At 48.8% G+C, this 21,771-nt stretch overlaps 1 protein-coding gene across 4 annotated transcripts in view; it reads right to left on the reverse strand.

The window, feature by feature from the left end:
* Positions 1–21,771, reverse strand: part of ARHGAP22 (Rho GTPase activating protein 22) — a 158,231-nt gene that overhangs the window by 128,629 nt on the left and 7,831 nt on the right. For all 4 annotated transcript variants that reach the window (XM_024253374.3, XM_024253375.3, XM_024253373.3 and 1 more), the window contains exon 2: positions 7,295–7,494. In XM_024253374.3, coding sequence (XP_024109142.2) covers positions 7,295–7,494 — 200 coding nt within the window. The remainder of the gene's footprint in view (positions 1–7,294; positions 7,495–21,771) is intronic.

The following is a 21,771-nucleotide window of genomic DNA, read 5'->3' on the forward strand; positions in this document are numbered from 1 at the left end:
AAAAAATAAAACATACAACAGAAACCTAGCCTGCTCTCAAAGTGATTTTTAAATTGCGTCTTCTAGAACATAATGTTGCATCAGGCATGGCAGGTAGGTGGGAGGGGGAAGTGTGGATTCCAAACTCCACCTGCCATGTTCCCTCCCCTGCTTCTTCCAAAGCCCCCAGCCCTTGTTCCAGCATGGTGAGGATTTTCTTGGCCTCAGCTGATATTAGAACACCAGCCCCATCTAAGTGGCCTTTCTGCTTCCAGCCTGGTCCTAGCCAGCCCCTATCTGTGCTGCTGCAGGATGACTCTCCTCTTGAGGCTCTGATGGCCAAGTATAAGCAACCCACAACCTTCACTGACCCCTATCGCAGCCCACAAAGTGAGGACCTAGATCCTGGGTGTGGCAGTGAAGCCCCTCTACAGGCGTCCTCTAGTCCCACATCTGCATTTTGTGTTCCCGCCTGTAGGATGAGCATCCTATGCCCTACATCAGAGACTATGGGCTCCCCACTGGGTGTGGGCTGCCAGACACATAGCATCCGTGGACCTCCCACCCCATTCCTAGGTTCATTCTAAACACATCTTCCAAGAACCTCCAATATGCCAAGCCCTCTTCAGAGGCCAGCGTGGGGCTCAGTGGCCCTTTCTAGAAGAGGGAGCCCCTGGCCTGGCCTCCCCATTCTCCTGGTCATCCAAAGAACCTCTAGCACTGTGGCCCTGCTGCATTCTTTTTTTTTTTTGGTTTTAGTTTTTCTTTTCTTGTTTAAATTTTTAAAATACTTTAAAATATGGACTTACATGAAGATAGTCTCAACGTGAGAAATTACAATGACACAGAAAAAATGCAAGCTGACCCTGTCACCAGCTCACTCCCCTGCCCCGTGTCCCTGCCCTATGGCTCTGATTTGTCTTATTTGTATGCTGAAAATCTCAAAAATAAATTATTTCCATCTTATTTCACTTTTTTTTTTACAGTGAAAGTTACACTTGCACACAGTTTGAAGAATCAAGAGTTCTACACAGCTTATCATGAGGCAGCAATTTCTTCCTCTGCCATTGCCTGAATCTGTCACCACGTTCTATGCTCTCAGATGAGGTTTCTTTTCTTTTTCTTTTTTTTAAGATATTTATTTCTAATCAGTATGCTTATGTTACTCCCTTTTGATTTTACATTTTAGTCATTGTCTGTGGAATTCCTAGCATGGGCAGTGAGATTTTGCTTTCTGCCCCTTCTCCACCCACACCACCCCCTCCCCCCACCTCCACCCACCGCCACCCAACCACACGCCTTCCCAAACCTCCACGGTAATTTTGGTTATCTCAGTTAGTATTTAGTGTTTATACTCCCATCCTGGGGAATTTATTTCAAGCATTTCTCTAAAGACTCTTTTTCCTTCATTTCTCTCTTCTCTCTTTCTAAAACTCCTTCTATTTGGACATTGGGTTGTCTCTCTTATTGTCCTCTTCTTCCTAGGAGTGTCAAGTTTTCATCCAACCCTTCTTTGGAGTTTTTTATTCATGATATCTTATTTCTGACTTCTGGGGATGGGTTCCTCCTCTGACTCTTCCGTATTTACAGATTCTCTCTGAGGATATTACAGTAGTTTTGTATAACAGTTTTCTTCCCCCTGCACAGTATCTGCTGCCTGCAACTTGCTTTTTGTTTTCTTCCTGTTTTTGTCTTGGTTCCTCAAATGAGAGTCTTTCCTCAAATGTCTGCTGAACCAGGCCTATCACTCCCACTTGGGAATGGTTCTCTATGGAGCTGACTGAGTGGCGTCGGAGGATGGGGAGGGCATACACAGGGGGGTCCACCTCCGCCATTTTACTGGAGAACCTCTGGAGAAATTTACTGGAGAAAATTCATCAGTTTCCTTCCTGGGGGCTACTCCTGACTGCTGGGTCTTGGAAACCAAATGTGGATGGAGACTGGGGGCTAAGGAACTGGTCTGCACACTGATGTTCACCCAACCTTCCTGTTCTGTAAGATATTCCACCAAGAAAAGGGCCAGAGTCCCCATTCTAAAGGGCTCCCTTTTATTCTCAGAGAATACAACTCCAGTTTTACAGCTGAGTGCGGGCGGGCAGTCACCTCTTGGCACTGGATTGTTCAGAAAATCTGAGATCTAACTGCTCTTTTTTCGTTTTATTTTTTTTTTTTTTTGGAGACAGAATCTCACTCTCTTGCCCAGGCTGAAGTGCAGTGGCGCAATCTCGTCTCAACCTCTACCTCCCAGGTTCAAGCAAGTCTCCTGTCTCAGCCTCCCGAGTAGCTGGGATTACAGGCATGTGCCAGCACACCTGGCTAATTTTTGTATTTTTAGTAGAAACGGGGTTTCACCATGTTGGCTAGGCTGGTCTCGAACTCCTGACCTCAAGTGATCTGCCTGCCTTGGCCTCCCAAAGTGCTGGGATTAGAGGTGTGAGCCACTGCACCTGGCCCTAACTGCTTTTTTTAAGTTAACCTTCACCCAGTGCTCCTGTCCTGAGCTCCTTTTTTGCCCTCATTTCCAGAGATATCTAGTCCTGCGAAGCCCCAAGTCTTTGAGGAGTTTTGTTTTGCAAACCAGACAGCTTCCGTGCTCTCCTTTGTGCTGGTTTGGGATTTAGCTGTCTTGGATCAGCTAAATAAATCAGCAGCCTCTCTCTCATCTGTTTTCCTGCATCCAGAATGCTTTCTCCCCTCATGTTCTTTCCATCTAGTTGTGCTTGTGCCTTTAAAAACATCCTTTAGTGCTGTATCATGAAGTTTTGTGATGTGGAGGAGCCAAATGTGACTTTTAAATGTCACCCTTAACTGGAAGTTTGAATTTGAGTTTTGGTTTTCTCATTAGCTACAGAAGTACTATGCCGCGTATGTGTGTGTGTGTGTCTGTGTGTGTGTGTCTGATCCTCGCTCTCTCATGCCTGCACGCTCTCCTCAATGTCATTTTGTTATTAACTTGTCTTTTTTTGCCTTAGCATTATTGACAGTAAATGGGTCTCTGATTTCATTTTTTTGAAAAAGTTTTTTTTTTTTTTTTAAAGGGAAACAATGAGTGTTCTTTGTTTATGTCTTCCTCAAAGCTATGTCATTAGGAGTATAAAAGTTCACAGCTGCTCTCTTTTCTCAGTAGGTTATCTATATTAGGAATTATATCTCTCTGTTCCCCTTTTTTCTTAGCACTTTGAATCTTACTTTATTTGATGTTACTAAATTTGCTTTCTTTTTGCTCAGATTTACTTGCTTACCTTTTTTTTTCTGTTCTTTTGCTTTTTAATCTTTTTGTTTATTCCTCTCTCTTTTTTAGACCCAAGCTCACACTTTCTATTTTAAGGGATAGATGAATCTAACCTATTCATGTTTATTATGAGAAATAAAATGTTTGTACCTTCTTTTGCCGTCTTATTTATTTGTTTTTTACTTGTCTTTCTTTCTTGTTTTTTTTTTTTTTTCCTTTCCCCCATTTTGTCCCATTTGCTCAACTGATCACATTTAATTTTTTACTTTTTTTGTTGGTCTTAGGTTTTGGAAGTTATACTTTCCATGTCTATTTTGTTCCATTTCAATTCAAAGCCAAGAAACCCACAACAAATAAAGGACCGAGATAACTAGACTTAAAGTGAGTTCCCAACAGTGGAAATAGACCAGGCTGATCAACAAAGAATGTGGCAGGAGTTTTCATGACTCAACATTCTAAGCACAAGCTAAAATCACTAAGGTTTAAAAAACCTGGAAGCCTTTACTTGTGAGACTGTGGGATCTGTCTGCTGGAAACCCTCAGGGACAGGTGCTGGGAAAAGCTGGAGGGACAAGGGTGCACTTTCAGGCTCTGCTGTGACATGCCTTTGCCTGGTCTTTCCATCTGAGCTTGTGCAAGCTGCTTCCTTTTTCTCCGTCTTGAACTGTCTTGTCTCTGTGCTCTCTGTCCTCTGCTGACCCTCCTGCCAACAAGATGGGGAGAGGGGAAGAGATAGGGCTTTGGAGAGAGAACAAGGAATGTGGGCTGGGAGTGACTCTCCTCCTGCGTTGTGAGCTCTGCGCAGCATCAAACGTGGCTGGATATCCCTCTTCCCGACAGTTACATCTGCTGGTGCAGCCCGTCCTACGGGAGAGTGCTGACTGCCTGGGCCCCCTGTCACTGAGAGAACAGTGAACAGGGCATATTTTTCCAGGAACCAGATATTGAGAATTAGTCTATTACATGCCGTTCATGCAATTAAATAGAAATTTGTGAGGCTATGTTGCCAGCAGCTGTGCAAGTTTGAGATCATACCGTATAAGCTGAATGAATCAAAATTGACCGACGGTTGCCTTGAGATTGGGAACCTGGGCAGTGGGGTGCCATAGAAGCCAGGCTTTGTTGGGGGAAATGGGAAGAAGTTTTATTGTCCCAAGAGGAATTGGGAGTGAGTGCCAGCCAGACCGAGAAAGGCCACAAGACCTCTGGGCAGATACTGGCATCTGCTGGGAGATACTGGCCCCTCTCATGATTCAACGTGCTCCTTGGCAATAAATGCCCTGGTCCAGTTTAGATTGGGCTTGAGGGCTGCTCTTGTGTCCAGGCTGGTGACTGCGGATGTCCATGCCTCCATTTTATTAGTTGCTTCCACCAGAGGATGTGGAGGTCTGGGAAAATGTGGCAGGGGAGGGAGAGGAGTGTCTGGCTCAGAAATTTCAAGAGATTGAGGTTCCTTATGGAACTAGCTGATGGGTGAGGGCTCCCAGGGCCACTTCAAGGCTCACTATAAGGAATACGTGGGGAAGCCTGTGGCAGAGGAGGCGCTGTCCGTGTGTGGCCTGGGTGGCCTCAGGGTCATGAGCACCCGGGCTCTCCCAGCGTCACAAAGTCCTGCTCCCAGGAGGCAGCGCTGTGGGCTGGTACAGGAGGAGGGTGACAGTAAGGGTCCAGGCAGGGCTCTGAAAGGCTGGGAGCACCTCTGGCAACTCTGTTCACAGTAATCAGAGTGACAGATCACCAACAGGTCAGCCAGGAAAGCCAAGACACTGTTGAAGGGCCAAGGCTAGTCTACAAAACTGGGAGGCCAGAAGGAAATGACTGTGGGGAACCAGAGGTGTGGTGCCCAGCCTAGGAGTGAGCCTGGGGGACAGTTGGTGGCCAGGTGAGGGCAGGGCTGGGTGGGCTTATTGGCTCAGATTTGAGTATCCAGTGTGCTAGGATTTGTACCCAGTTATGTGTATGTTATACGATTTAACCCCTGGCTCATCCCTGTGATGGAGGTAATATTGTCTCCGTTTTACAAATGATACAATCTAAAGTAAAAAAAAAAAAAAATGGACTCCCCATTGTAAACCAATGTGAACCTGAAACAGCCAGTCCTTCAAGATGAGTCCCCAGGGGCTAACTGGACCTAAATTTAAAATAGGGCCAAGTGGACATTGGCTGACTAGGGATCACACATGTACTCTGCCTTCCCCCAAAGACCAGACTCCTGTTTAACTCTGGAACTCTCAGATCTCACCTGAACCAACCAATCAGAGTTCACCTGAACCAACCAATCAGAACTCACCTTCCAGAGCTCAGCTGTATCATCCCTCAGAACTAAATAAGTCCAAATCCTTCATTTGCATAAACAGACCTGATTGGGAACCTGGGCTGCCACGTTTGCTATAAAACCCTCCCTTATGTTCTCTGGAACACATCTTCACCTTTTGCACGGAAGCTCTGTCTCCCCAGTTTGCAAACTGTTCACTGGAATAAAGTCTCTTTCCTCCATATTCCATTTCAGAAAATTTTTGTTCACACTGCACAGCTAGCATGCTAGGCCTCATTCAGATCTAGCTGACTCCAGAGCTCCTATCTGGCTCACTTAACTACTTAGTTCTCCTTTCTCATACAATCAAGGAGGCTGGACAACATCAGGGTTTTCTGAATCCACCTTCATGATTTTTGTCATACTCACGTTTCATCTGTGCTATTATTTGTGTAAAAGTTTTCCTGAAGCAGTCTTACTTCTCATTAATTTATTTTTATTGTGGTAATGTATGTGTAACACAAAGTCTACTATTTGAACCACTTTTAAATATATAGGTAAGTGCCATTAAGTGCATTCACGTTGCTGTGAAACACTTTTGGTTTTAATGTCAATATACAGTATTTTAGAAAGGAAAACTTGATATCTCTACCACAAGTGGGAACTTTCCATAGAGGTAGCTATTGGAATTACTTTCCATAGAGGTAGCTATTGGAATGGACAGAACGAAGACAGAAAGTTATTCATGAGCAGCCAGTTCCTGTTGCACTGAAGGCTCTAAGTAAGATGAGGCCTGTTCCCTTTTCACCCCCGTACCCCCATATTTTGTTTAAAAGGAGGATCCAAGTGTTTGAGAAGTGTCAAAAGTAGGCTCACAGGGTTGACACTTCATCCTTGACATGCTTAGAAGAACTGAAAGAGGAAATGAACATTTTCTCATGCCCAGCTCCCCCTTCACCCCTTGCCCATCCCAGAGTCCCCTCTCTGCTCCCACGCTGTGGGGATGGCTGGGATGTGAACCAGGTTCCTTCCCAGCAAGATTCCATGACCTGTGACCCTGAACAGGGGATCTGCCCTCTTTGACTGGGACCCATGACTAGAAGCAGCTTTTCGGACAAGTCCTTTAAGGTCCCTTCCTGTTTTTTCCCCAAGAGATACCCTTTCTCTCTCTGAAATCCATCACAGGGACTGGATTGCCCAAGTGCTTCTGGCCCAGGTGTTTTGGATGGCAGCACACAGAGTACCTCATTACAACGTTTGCATGGGCCGCTGTGATGAGGCTACACTGTGATGGGCGAGGCTACTAGCTGCTCTGAGGGAGTAAACTTAGTGCAATTTGGATGAAAGGCAGATATTTAAAGCACCTTCTTAAAATGTGGGTCTCACAGTGCTGGACACAGAAACCCTATGTGGGAAGGGCGCAAGGGCTTCAGAGTGAGCCAGGTTTCAGTTTGAGGCTAGATGTGTCTGGTGACCCATTTTCCTGCAAGATAAAAGTAATGAAATGTGTGCATGTATGTCCTTCTTGGAAGCATGAAGGGGCCAAAAAGAACATGGAAGAGTTGTTTTCTTAAGTTGGGCAGGGACATTCTCTATCAACATTTTAAGGAAACATTTTCATTGCAGAAGTTATGGACATGTTCCAGTAAAACAGGCTGTGATACCAGGAACATGGGGGATAAGAATGAAAATTACTTTGGAAATCCTGGCAAAACATCACTGTGATGGAGTCAGTGGCTCTGTGCCTTCCTCCCTTCTCCTGGGCATGGTCTTCCCTCTTGTGGAGCCCTGCCATGATGCCCACGGCTCACCGGACATGCACTTCTCACCTGGGGCTTGATCTCATCTTTGTCCTTGTAGTAGAAAAGCTGATCCCCACGCAGCACAAACCAGCGCTGCTGCCAGTTCTTCATGATGCTCCTCTGCTTCTTCAGCCAGCCCGCCTTCAGCACGGGGCCCAGCCTGTGAGGGCACGGCGTCCGCCCAGGGCTCCGGCTCTGCTCCCCCATCACTAGGCTTTTGGAGCGGGCTGAAAGCCAAGGACACACACAGTGAGCATGAAGGCAGCGTGCCTGCTATCAGTCCTGCCCCCATCCTGGTGTCCCAGCTGCCTTGTGACTGAGGCATGGGAGCCCAGGCCACCAGGATGGGAGCAGCTGGGCCTACTTCCCCTTGGCATTGAAGGGGCATGGGTTGGAGCATCTGCGCAGCAGCCTGCAGTGATCCCCCTGGTGTAGGGGTACAGCCTGCCCACCTGGTTAGTTTCTGCTCTGTCTCTGGGATCCTAGGTTCTTCATTCTTCCACGTTTGTTCATCCATGCATCCATGTATCCATCCATGCATCCATCCATGCATCCATCTGTTCATCCACGGATTCATCCATCCACCCGTTCATTTGTTCAATGATTCATTTATTCGTTCAGCCATTGCTTATTGATTTCTTACTATGTGTACAGAACCGTTCCAGTTTTCCAGGGGACAAAGTAGTGAAATAAAAAACAGATAAACATCTGGATCCTCCTGGAGCTCACAGTCTAGCAGGGTTCCTGTTGCTCAGGTCCAGAAGGAGCTGGCCCCACCCAGATCTGGTTTCTGCTTAGCCCCTCTCCTCTGGAGGCATCCGAGCCCCCAAAGCCTTTGTATTTGTTCCCTGGGACCATCCCATAGTGGGGCTTCTGCTTCAGCTGTTTGCTGTGGCTTGTTGGTGGCTTCCTGGTAGGGCAGAGGGGCCAGTACTCCTACCCCAGAGCCTCTGAGTGCCCCTGAGCCCTGCAGGTCCTTCTTCTGGTTGACGGTGCTGGGCCACACCTTGCCAAGGTTGGTGCTGCCCTTCACAGGGATGACTGAATTCTTGTGCCCTCTGCCCCTACTCCTTCCCCTTCTGTCCCCCTCCTTCATTCTCCTCTGTCCCCAGGGAAGCTCCTCTCCTCTCTCTGGCCAGTATCAAGGTCATTGCCACAGTGATCACTAGGAGGGGCCATCTTGAACTCTGGAGAAATAATTCTGAGTTCAAATGTAATCACACCTGTAATTCTTAGGCCATGGATCCTAACTTGTGATTGGAAAGCACAGTGCCTGTGACCTACAATTCTTGCACTGTATCTTTGACTCTGTGTGTGTGTGTAAGCTCTTCCCACTACACTAGTGACTGCAGTTCCCTAAGCCTGGCCTACTTCTGCCCATGTGGTCACACTAGCCTGGACTTTTCTTCCATCCCTCTCCCATCCATACCCTGGCATTAGCCGCACGGTGAGCTCCTATATATCCTTCAAGAGCCAACTCAAAGGACACTTCCTCCAGGAGCCTTCTTTCTGAATCTCCTCCAAATAGTCACTCCCTCCCCTACCAGGACAGGTGGCCCATGGCTGGTGATTATCTGTGTGATTGTCCTTCTGCCACTCTGGACTGAAGGGTGGGGACTGGAGGAGATGATGTCTTACCCGCTTCTACATGCGTGTCCCCGTTACTGTGGGGGGCAGGGAATAGACGTAAGTCATGGTGGTCAAATATCACTGGATACTTAGGGTCACCCTTATTGTTAGGTATTTTTTGTATCTTAACATGACATTAAATATTACATAGTACTGGCTGGGCGTGGTGGCTCACGCCTGTAATCCCAGCACTTTGGGAGGCCAAGGCGGGCGGATCACAAGGTCAGGAGACTGAGACCATCTTGGCTAACATGGTGAAACCCTGTCTCTACTAAAAATACAAAAAATTAGCCGGGCATGGTTGCAGGCGCTGGTAGTCCCAGCTACTTGGAAGGCTGAGGCCTGAACCCGGGAAGCGGAGCTTGCAGTGAGCTGAAATTGTGCCACTGCACTCCAGCCTGGGCAACAAAGCAAGACTCCGTCTCAAAAAAAAAAAAAAATTTACATAGCACTTAGGCACTGTCTGAGGACACATTATAGCTTGGTGTGTTGGGAGAAAAGCTGAGTGTTGAGAGACAAGCTGAGGCAGGGCTTGGAACATGTCCAGGGTCCAGGGTCTAAAACGTCTCGTGGCCTTTGCAATGTGTCTAGACTTGCTGGCTCCTTGCTTCTAGCACTCCCATTATCTCAAGTAGCCATATGTTTCAAAGAAAATTCTAAACCATCACAGCTATAGCACATTTGCGTGATACACTGCTTCCTTTCAACCTCCACATCCTCACCACCAGTTTTTTTGTTTGATCACCAAGAAATGGTGTGGGCTCCCAGAGCTCGGGGCCTTTGCAGCCTCCATACTAACATTGGCCCCCTGGTCCCACTTTCTCTCTTAACTTGTCTTTTCTCATTCCTTTGACTCCGCTGGACTTCATCGCTCCCACAGCCTGGTGTTGGGTCCGATCACCCCAACACTCGTGTTCACACCTTTACCTCAACTGTCATACGGCCTGGGGTATAATACTGATTCTATCACTTTTACACAGGCCCCTGCTCTGGAAGGGGCTGGCTCATGGACAGCAGCAGCCTTCACAGGAGGCCTCATCTCTTCTCTCTGGCACCCAAGTAGCTGTGATGGATCTATGGGTGCCACTAGCCACCCCGCTGTCAGACTGTCTAGGTCCTCACCCGCTCCACCTTGATTCCCTGTTGTTGTCCCTCTGCTGCTGGAGAGGTTGGGGTTGAATGCTCTAGCCTTGCCTTGGCTGTGTTTTGGCCCAGAGAGGAAGTGGGTTGTTTGCATGCTTGCCCCTACACACTGAAGCTGGATTGGTGATTCCTCAGGACAGTGGGTTTTTTCCAGAGACTAACGGGAAGGCAAATCAGGGAGCTGAGTGTGGATCACATGGCCCAGGACTTTCAAGGAAAACAGCCCCCTCTGAAGCCCAACAGTGCCCTGAAACTGGGCTTGAGCTTCACCTTATCTGTGTTTCAGAATGATCGGCACTTTTTTTCCCTCCTCTCTGTGGGGTTGGTCCCCACACTTGTTCATGTGGATTTAGAGTGTGCTTCCCTCCTTTATTTCTATGGCTGGTTATTATCCCTGCAAATGGACACACCATACATTGCCTTTAGATTCTCACATTGATGGGTATTGGCATTCTCCTCAATGTGAGTTATTTAATTAAAAAGACGTTGGGACCCAACTGAAGAAATACAGGCTTTGGACTAAGGCTTGAGTTTGCATCACTGCCAGCTCTGTGAACTCTCTGTGCCTCAGTTTGCCAGTCAGAAAACTGGGCCTATATGAGATAACAACACCTCACCCAGCAGGGCAAGCTGGCAGAGGGGAGACACCATAATTGCAGAGTGCTTAGATGTACGGGTGCCTAGTAATGGGTTACTATGGTGATGAGGATTAGGATAATGGAGATGGCGCAGTGGATGTCTCCATGCAGAATTTGTTTCCTAAAGCTGGGCTCCCAGCAGCGAGGTCACAGGGCAGAGAATGGACTGCTCTCTGGCCCCTGGCCCTTTAAATGCCACTATACACTGCCTTCTAGAGAGGGCGTTTGGCTGTATTCCACCAAACAATTATGCCAATGTGCCACTTTCCCCATCACCACCAACATAAAATAGTATAATTTGAGCATTCCTACTCCATAATTTAGTAGGTATAAAATGGCACGTAGTTATTGTCTTAGCTGTTCTGATTTTGAGTGATTAATCAGCTGGAACATCTTTGCACGGGCTTCTACCAATTGTATGAGACGTCTGCTCGCTCCCTTTGCCCATTTAGCTGATTGCCCACAGCAGGAGGAGCACTGAGTCAAACTCAGTGGCATAAAATCCTGGAGTCCTGGAGGCTCAGAGCTACCAGGCCCCCTTTCCCTCTCCATAGGAGCCCCAGCCCTTCCTTTCAAGTCTTCCTACAGCCTGGAATTTCCAGACACCTGTATTTCCAGACACCTGTAGCACTCTATCCCGCATCTGTGCTGCACAGCCCTGGCTGCTCTGCAACCTCAGCAGCCCTGTGTGGAGGACACAGACTTGGAAGAAACCACCCTGCGCAGATGAGGGTGAGCTGAGCCTCTGATAAGACAGGTGGGGTTGTGCCAGAAAAGACCCAACAGCAACAGAAGGGGCCTTTCTGCTCCAGGGCTGCTGCCTCCCCTTCTCCATCTCAAGCCAGTGAGGGGTTGAGCAGGGCTGGATTCAGCAGCACTCACCAGTCCCTTTCCAGGGTTGAGGCTGCATCAGGCCCTGGGAGGTGGAGCTGACAAGGGTTGTCAGGACCCCTGGGCTCGAGTGGAGTCTGGCAGGGGACTGAGGAGGACAGGGAGAGGTGTGCCCCTTTGATTACTGAGTTTTCTTATCTGGGTCTCAACTAGCTCATCTCTAAAATTCCTTTAATGGGTTGAGAATTGCTGGTCAAATTAGGTCACCAGTGCCTGGGTTTTTTTTGTTTAATCACGTGAGATTCCTACCATGAGACTTCACAGATGTTGTTTCCCCTGGCAGTGAGGAGTCTCTGGAGCTGGTGGGTTGGCTCAGGCCTCCACTCTCTATTCTTGAATTCTCCTTTATCTCTTATCAGAGAATCTTCAAGGGCTATGGAGAATATTTTGTCCTTCCACAGATGTTTGCAGAGCACTCTTTGGGGTCTTTAGTGGGGACTGAAGTCACGGAATGTTCTAGAGCTACATCCCTGATTCTGTCTCTTGTCTTCTATTACAACAGGGCCTGAAGCTGGCTCATTAAATGCACCTGCTCTTCTTTCCACATCTCCCATAGCATCCTGTGTGGGGCTGATACACATTAGGAGCTCAACAAAAACTCGGTGACTCATCAGCACAGTCCAACTCCTCTGAGCGCTGCTGTACCCTCTGTCCCAGTGGTGGACAATGTCTGTGAGGTGCTCTCTGTCCAGGCATGCCTGCCCCAAGAAGGATGAGCTCCCTGTGCATAGGACCATGGACGCTGAGCCTGGCTGAGAGCAGGATGTTGTGCAATCAATACGTGGCTGACTGTGGGACTGGCCTGTAGTCAATGTGGCAAGACAAAGAAGGTGGGCACATTCTGTGCCCTGATGCCCAAGGCCCAGGCATCAGGCCTTCTGGGAGCTTCACGTAAGGAGGGAGCAGGTATGGGGGGCCATGTTCACTGGGGCAAGGGAGCTGGTAGGCAGGAAGCTCTGGGTGGTCTCTACTTCAGTAGATGTAGGCATCCCCGAGGGTCCCACCTGCCCCACCCTGGAGGATAGGAAAGGCTGGCTCCAGCCCCTCTGACAAGGAGGCACTTCCTGCAGATGCTACTGAAACTGCCAAACCAGCCTAGGATTTTCCCCAGCTGATCAATCACAAACATATTAGGCTGATGGAGCTTCTTGAAAGGAAAATAATCATTGCTATGATTTATTAATAACTGCTGTTCCGGTCATCAGCACTTCCTTTAATCAATTTATTTGGTCCTGTTAATATTTAAACCAGGCCTCAAGTCAAACAGCTCTGGCGTTCTAAGTCTCCAGAACGGATCGGAGTTTCTGGAGGGTCCCCAGGAGCAGGCACAGGCAAGCTCAGGACCCAGAGAGGAGGACGGTGCCCTTCACCCTCCACCCTTCCCAAAGGTGGCTCCTCCATGCACACGCAGGACCATCCATTCACTCATCCATTTATTCCAAATCTATGGAGCTCCTCCAGGTACAGAGCCCAACTGACTTGGTGTTCCCTGTGGGGTCCCGCAGTCTGGCAGGGGAAGTAAATCACAACCACCACGGAGGGATGAAAGAGCACAGGCCTTGTGGGGCAGGCAAAGGCTGTGGATGCTGACCCTGAGGTGCCGACCCTTCTGCTATAGCCCTCTGCTGAGGTCCCTCCACCCCGTGGAGGGAGCCCCCAGGCCAGGCCTCGAAGGATACTAGAGTGGGGGATGACCTCAGGGGAGGTGGGGCTCAGGCTTGGGAGGAAGAAACTAGCCTGGCACTTGCAATCTCTTGGCTCACATGAGTGCATGTGCCGAGGGGCCGCTGTCACCTACTCTTGCTGACAGGCACATCTTGAGAGGGTGGCCCACATACCCGCCTCTCCTTCCTCACCCCCTAGTCCCCACCAACTCCTTGCATTTGGAGATTTTGGCCTCTCCTGATATTGCTCTGACCAAATCCAACCTGAATTGGATCTCAGGGTCTCATCCTCCGATGCCCTGTGGTGGCTCAGACACTGTTAATCACCCTCTGCTTCTGGAAGCTCTTCCTTCCTCCCCCTCTGCAGAGCCCAAATACCAGCGTTTTTGCCCAAGTTTCTTTCCGCCTCCCCAGCCTGCTTCTGGCCTCAACTTCCTCCATCCTCCCAAATCCTGCTGTTGCCCAGGGTTGTCCCAGCTGTCTCTATTTCATTATGAATCCCAGGGCGTTATTTCTGCCCGGATCTTACTCAGGAGCTTCAGACTCATGTGTCAAACCATCTGCAGGACACTCCAGAGAAATGTCTCATGGTTATCTGGGCCTATGTCCAAATTCAACATGTTTCTCCCCAACCCACTCCTCCTCCCCATTCTCATCCAGGGCTCCATGACCAAGCAGACTTAACAGCTTGGACTTGTTCAGACAAATCCCTCCCCGTCAAGCCCTATTTGTTCAGACAAATCCCTCCCTCCCCTACAAGTCCCTTAGTTTCCAAATCTGAAGATTCTCTCTGTGCATTCTGCCTTCTTTTCATCTCCCCTTTACTGAACTGATTTGTATATAACCATCCCTTGCCTGGGCTACTTCCGGACTCTTAGCTCCTGCCTTCCACAAGATTCTCCAAAATAGATATGCAGCTACTAAGGGAGCTACACACAGATCTTCCTACACACAGTTCTAAAAAATCTTATTCTTTTCACAGAAGTAGTTATGGTATTTACTACACACAGAGGAAAATCCAGCCCCAGCCTGGCAGTCATCACTCTTCCACAGCACAGGATTTTCCTGTGTGTAGCTCCCTCCACACTGCACCCCACAGGCATGTACAATTATTATGTGTCAATTATAAACAAAATTTTCAAAAGCAGGTAAACCACGCCAAGGGAAGAGAGTTAAGGTCGCAGTGTCATGGGTGGAGGGGTGAGGGTACACAAAGGCCACTTTACAAAGAGAGGGTAGGGGTGACAGGAGGGGGAGTACAGCAAAGAAGCCTGGAGAACTCTTTCAGGAATGTTCCCTGCAAGCAGGAGAGAAGAGGGGAGGGTGGTATGGAGGGGCAGGGTGCCCCTTGCTAGAATGGGAGGGACCTGAGCCGGTTTAAGTGCATTTGGACTGGCAGAGGTAGAGGCTGTGGGTGAGGGTCAGGTGGGGTGATGAGTCAAGAGGGAGCTTCCTGGGAGGTGACAGGATGTGGAGCCTGAGCTCAGGTGGTCAGAGGTTAGCATGAGATGGCAAGACACTCTCCTCAGTTGTGGCAGGGGGCAAGGAGGTGCCCTGTAGCAGGAATGAGGCCTTCGTCTGCTCCGAAGTGCCCCCCACCTGAGGCCCTACCTGCTGGGATTAGAGAGTCTACCTGTTCCCCATAGCCCTCCTTGTGCTCATTCTGACAACGTCCCCATCCCCTCTATATTGCTGCGGCCCTGAGCTGCATCTGTGCCAGGGTGCCCATAAACCCTTGGGTGGCCTGGTCCAGACTGCAGGTTGCACTGAGCTGGGCCATCTGGCCTGTGAGGGAGGACGCGGGCTGCACGCCTTCCCAGTCACTGAGGATGGTAAACTTGGTGCTTGCTCCATGACTCTGGCTTGGCTGTCCTGGGGACTCTGGAGGTGGTCATGGGGGTATTGCTTCCTCTTGGGGTGAGATGAGAGAAAGAAGAAATTCAGCGCATGGGCAGGGTAGGGCTGGGGTGGGTGGGCAGTGGAAGGGATGGACGTTCACAAGAGCATGTGACTGCCAGAGCTAGGGCCAGGTGGGTGACCTGAATAATTTCACTTATTTCTCAGAGCAACCCTGATTTCTCAGATGTTCGAATTGAGGCTCAGAGGAGAGAAGAGCTTCCTCAAGGTCACACGACATTGCTCTTATGTGGCAGAGTCAGGATTCAGGCCCTGGCTGGTCTTGCTCACTATGGACACTACGGTTCTGAGACTGCAAATGGAGCCTGAGTAGCCCTTAAGTGCTTTAGCTCAGAGCCTCCAGAGAGGAGAAGTGCCAGGCTAAGAGGGAGGGTGCCTGTGAGCCCACAGGCTCAAAAAGAAATGAAGCCTGAGATGAAAACACGTTAACACAAACAGAAGACGTCAAAACCCTGGTGTAGGCAAATGGAATTCAAGTACCCAAAGGTTCATTCATCATTCGAGGAGAGCAGAAGGACTGTGCCACGCGAAGGCACCCTGAGGTGCAGGGCCAGCAGAGGAGGCACCGTTTCACGCCATTTTCTCATTCAGGAGGGATCCTTCATTTCTCAGAATTGAATAAATTAAAGAAGTGAATATGCAATGGAAGGGAGAGGAAATACGAATAACTACCAGCATGTATGGGTATGCTGAACTTCAGCAGTGAGAGGGGAAATGCAGACTACAGCCATAATAAGATACCGCACTGTGTACCATTTAGATAGGTACTTTTTTTTAAAAGTTTGGCGATATCACATGTTGGCGAGGCTGTGAGTAATCCTAAGTCACATATAGAGAGTAATTGGGCTGTATTCATTAAAATTAAAAACGTGCATCCTGGGCAACATGGCGAAACCTCATATCTACAAAAAATACAAAAATTTGCTGGGCATGGTGGTGTGCCCCTGTGGTACCAGCTATTCAGGAGGCTGAGGTGGGAGAATTCCTTGAGCCTGGGAGGCAGAGGTTGCAGTGAGTCGAGATTGCATCACTGCACTCCAGCTTGGACAACAGAGCAAGACCCTGTCTAAAAAAAAACCCCAAAACAACAACAACAACAACAAAACATGCATACTCTGCAATCTAACAATTGTGCTGCTCACCTCTGTCCTGCAGAGAGAACTACAAATGCATGGGTAGTCACAGTCAAGCATGCCCATTGATATCTAAAAATGCAAAAACCTGAGTGCCCATTAGTAAGAAAATGGACAAACTGTGCTATATTAGAAAAGACTTGAAAAGAATGAGATCAAAATATACAAGCTAATATGGTTAGCTTCTCTTTTTATCCAGCACCTCACTGTCTTCAATCCTTGTCTCCAATTCCTGCCTTGTTCTCTCTCTCTCTCTTTTAGACAGAGTCTCACCACTACGTTGCCTAGGCTAGACTCGAACTCCTGGGCTCAAGCAATCCTCAGCCTCCCAAGTGGTGGGGCTACGGGTACCTGCCACCGCACCTGGCTTCCGTTCTCTGTTGAGCTTCAGTCAGGCTTCCCCAACATCTGTCCCACCAGAACTGCTCTTACCACGTTGGCAATGACTCTCACATTGTTCAACCCAAGCATCCAGTCAGTCCTCCCATTCTTTGGCCCTTTGGCTACACTTGATTGTGAGGCTGATCCCTCCCTGTCCCAGGACCACTTTGTACCCCTGGGTTCCAAGATTATACTCCCCCACTTCTTCCCTCCCTCACCGGCTGTCACTCCCATCTCCCCGTCTTCCTGACCTCTCAGTGCTGAGTGTGCAGGGCTAGTCCTTGGCCCCCATGTCTCTCTATATCTCTGCCTCATGGGTTTGGACACCATCCGTGCACAGAAGGCCCTCATGTGGCTCAACCCTGGCCTTGACCCTGCCAATGCTGCATGTCCAAAGCAGAACTCCTGGTCTTTCCCTGCCCCAGAACCCACTCCTCCCACGGTTCCCCCATCTCAGCCAGCGGATACCCCATCCTCAGACCTTCCCTGCTCCCAGCTGCTTTGTTTCTCACCCGAGATACTGCTGCAGCCTCTTCAAAACAGGGCAGCCAGCAAGAGTTCTTAAGTGTGGGACTTAGATCACGTTGCACCCTATGAAAACCCTGCAGGCTCCTGAGCTCGCTCAGAGCAACAGTCAGATCTGACACTATGGCCTATGAGGGTCCTGGGGACCGGCCACATGCCCTCTCGGCCTCCTCTGTCCTCTCTTGTCCTGGCTGCACTATCTCCTGCTGTTCCTGCAGACATATGCCCAGCACCTGGCTCTACACCTGCCATATGCCCTCTGCTCGCTGGGCCCTCCCGGATGCCCTAGGGTTCCTCTCTCAGCCCCTTCACTCTTTACTGAAACATCACTTTTTCAATGACACCTCTCTTTCCACTCTTCAGAAACTGTTTCCCCCACTGCTCCATTTCTCCTTCCTGCTTTACCTCAACATTTACTTCAATTATATTATAGAAGTGGAAGAAAGTAAGTTGCAGAACAAAATACAAAATATAAAACTACAGTAGTCTCCCCTTATTCAAGGGGGGGATATGTTCTTAGACCCCCAGTGGATGTTCCCAGACCCCCTGGGGATGCCTGAAACTGCAAGTAGTACTGAACCCTGTATACAGTTTTTCCTATACATACATATCTATGACAAAATTTAATTACTAAATTGGCACCACACTTTTGTGCTCTGGAGCCATTATTAAGTAAAGTAAGGGTTACTGGAAGACAAACACTGTGATACAGCGACAGTGCATCTGATAGCTGAGATGGCTACTAAGTGACAACAGGCAGGTAGCTTAGACAGTGTGAAGATGCTGGACAAAGAGAGGAGTCATGTGCTGGGCAAGATAGAGTGGGACAGCGGGAGAGTCCACCACGCTACTCAGAACAGCATACAATTTAAAACTTATGAATTGTTTATTTCTGGACTGTGGGTGTCTATTGGTAACTGAAACTGCAAACACGATACTGTGGATATGGGGAACCACTTTATATAAAAAGGAAAGGAAAACAAAAATCCTAAACAAAAGACATTGCAATGTATTCTCAGTGGGTGCTCGTGTTCATACACAGTTAGGTCTGGAAGGAATATATCCCACCTAGAACGGTGATAATGTTCCTAAAGGGAAGCCCGGAGCTGTTATATTGTACATTTCATGAAGGGAATGAATTTTTTTATTATATAAATTACAATTAGAAGTTTTAAATGAAAGAGCTCTTTTGGAGTGGAGCTGGATCCCCTTACAGGAGATCTAAAATAGCAATTAAAGGATCATTATTTGATACATGCTTATGAGCATTTATCTGAGACAAGCATCACACTAGGCTCTGGATCACAACAAGCAAGAAGGACAGAGCCTCTGCCTGCATGGAGCTCCCAAGCTAGTGGGAGAGACTAACACCGATCAGCTCACAACGAACAGGCCAGGATGCTGGTGGAAGCCTGGACCAAGCCTATCTGTGGTCCTCCCATGGGAACACCGTCAGGGAACTGTGAGTGAGCACACTGGTCCCTCTCTGCAGGTGAGCTGCTTGGGTGAGCCTGGGACTCCAGCCTGCCTCCTCCACCCCATCTCTCTCTTGCCAACCAGGGGCTCAGTGAGGCTGTGTGGCTCACTCATGGGCCCAGCCCTGCACTGACAAGAGCACCTGGCAGCTGCCAAAGCTCAGACATTGCTCTCTGAGATCATATGGACCATGATGGAGCTCTGCCCAAATTCTTTTGGATCCCTTTTCCTGTGTCTATTCCCCTCCCCACCCGCAACTGTACTGACTTTCCAACAGTCTTCCCAAGGGTGGGTGGTGGTTTCTCAGGATTGCTGGCAGGTTTTGGAAGACTGGCCTTGGGCTACTGGAGCCTGTTTTGCCCATGTACTGGGAAGACTGGGAGTGCCTAGGAGTTTATATCATCCACCCCTTGCCCAATTTAGGAGCTTAAAAACCCCTAACCAACCTTATTTCTAGCTAGGTACAGGGGTGTACTTCACTCTTCTGTTGGGGGCTCGGGCTGATACCTCCCTTTCCTGTTACACCTGAAAGGGTAACAGGGCCTTGCTCAAGTCCTGCTTTTGGATCCCCCTCCCCCCACCCCCCAACTGTGTCCCCTGAGGGTCTTTTTAATAGATTACTGCATGTGAATCCTTATCTCAGGGTCTGCTTTGGTTTGGAGATCCCCACTGAACATATTCGATTGTTTTCAGGACCTTTTGAATAGACTGTGGCAGCCTTTGAATAGACTTGTGCCTTTGGGCAGCTGCTGGGCTCTCAGCTCTGGAGATGCTCCCTGGGGTGAGGCGCCCTGCCGTGGGCCAGGGATGTTTCCTATCTGCAGCTCTGTGAGTGCAGCCCCTAGAGCATGGAGAAGTGGTTGCAGGACAGGAGAGCTAAAACACAATTGATTTATAAAAGTCAATGAGATTTTAAAGCCGGGCTGGGAAAAGAGCAAGATGGATCTCAGAGCTGAATTGATTTAAAGGGTAAGTATTGAGGCCAAAAGATTGATTGAGGAGAGAGAGATGGGGTATTGGAAGAGGCACTCTGGAGGGGCTGGGAAAAGATGGTTTCATAAAGTTAATACAATTTGCCGCCAAGGGGCAAAGGGGACCTCCTTCAGGGTCCCACACTGTCCTGGGAATTCTGTACAAGCATCAGATGTTTTATTACCTAATGGTTCTTGAGTGCCCCTACTTTTAAAAACTTGTTTATATATATATGTCTATAATTTTATTTGTTTTTTTTTTTTGAGATAGGGTCCTGCTGTGTCACCTAGGCTGGAGTGCAGTGGCATGATCATAGCTCACTGCAGGCTCAAACTCCTAGGTTCAGATGATTCTCCCACCTCAGCCTTCTGAGTAGCTGAGATTACAGGTGTGTATGACTATGCCTGGCTAATTTTTTTTTTTAAAGATGGGGTCTTGCTATGTTGCCCAGGCTGGTCTTGAACTCCTGGCCTCAAGTAATCCTCCTGCCTCAGCTTCTCAAAGTGCTGGAATTACAGGCATGAACTACTACACCCAGCTTAATTTGTGACTTGCATTCTTCCTGGCTCTAATTGGCCACCTGTTTGTTCCTAGGTCTCCATCTAAGGGGTCTAGAGAATGAGCCAGGCCCTCCTAATGAGCCTCACCTCAGCGTGAAGAACTAAAGCCAGTAGGGTGCACAGCCTATCCATTCCTGCCCGCAGGAATGAAAATATTAATTTTTAAATAATGATTAGGTAGATTAGAGAGTTTGGATTTTTTTTTTCATAGTGAATACTTTAATGATTTAAAAATCAATATAAAAGATTGCATTCTTGAAAGTTATTTTAATCAATGCTTCCTGGGTCTGCCTCCTGGCTCAGCTGAGGCTGGTATTCAGCAAGGGCAGTGGGAAGCCAGGAGACACCCGAAGTGTTTACTCTTTACTTCCGTGCAGGATGCTGACCTAGATTCAAGCGGATCTGGTGTTCATTTATCTATTCTTGAGATTATGTGGCCTCCCGTATGCCCACCTGTGAGAGCCACTGCACATGGAGACGCAAGACACACACCTGCCCTGGCAGAGCTAATGGGGGACAGATGCCCCAACACCAGATCTTGCTGTCATCTATAAAGGGAGAGGGGAGTGTGAAGGCAGCAGCAGCAGTGAGACAGTCGGGTTTGGGGTGGGGCTGGCTGGAGGGGGCAGGGAGCCGGGGTGAGGTGAGGAGGGATGAACGAATGCGGTGAGCCTCACTGAGGGGAGGAGTGTGCCCAGCAGGGGAACAGGAAGATGCAGAGAGTGAGAGGGTGAGTCCAGACCAGGAAGTCTGGCTCCACTCCCAGGCTTTTCACCCTGACTGTCATAGGACCCACATTCCTGCCTTAGGAGAGATCATACCCTAAGCCCTTGCCAGACTAATGAAAACCCACCCTCTGAGAAAAAGCAGCCTGTTGGACCTCTTCCAACTTCTGCCGTCAACCCATTCTGGGGTCTCTCGCTGTGGTTCCTTGGAAGAGACCGTGCCCCCTTTCCAGGGTGTAGACAGTTTTTGCTACAGCCTTAGCCATCGGAGACATGGGTCTGATGTGGCTGTGATGTGGAGGGCCTCTGTGAGCTGGTGTCCAGCTTCCTCCCTCTCACACCACACACCTGGGTCTCTCCAAGCTGACAGGTCCCACATGGGCCATTGTGCCACATCTCCACCCCTGTATGTCTGCCTTTCCCTTTCCCTGGACTCATGACTCTGCTGGTGAATCCTGACTCACTTTTGAAGCATCAGTGTCAGTGCAGTTACTTCCTAAGGTATGAAGACCCCTCTGGTAGGCTCTCAACGCAGAATGATTGACTTCCATCCCTTATGCTGCCCCTGGGACCTTGCTGACACTTCTGGCTGGACATGCACCTCTCCTTCATAAACATGTGTCTCATATCTGCGAATGTGAGACAGGAATCCTCAAGTTTGAAGAGGATGGGAACTCATCAAATCCAAGAGACTTTGTGGCTCTGTAGATGATCCGCTTGGGTTGGAAGAAATCTGCCAGCAAGATTCTCCTACCCATGGCCTGTTTCCACACATGAAAAGCTAAAGGGCATGAGATTACTGATTCTCTGCCCATAATCAGAGAAGCAGCAAGCAGGAGAGTGGACAAGC

This window comes from Pongo abelii, chromosome 8, assembly GCF_028885655.2.
Source record: "Pongo abelii isolate AG06213 chromosome 8, NHGRI_mPonAbe1-v2.0_pri, whole genome shotgun sequence".
Classification (NCBI taxonomy): Eukaryota; Metazoa; Chordata; class Mammalia; order Primates; family Hominidae; genus Pongo; species Pongo abelii.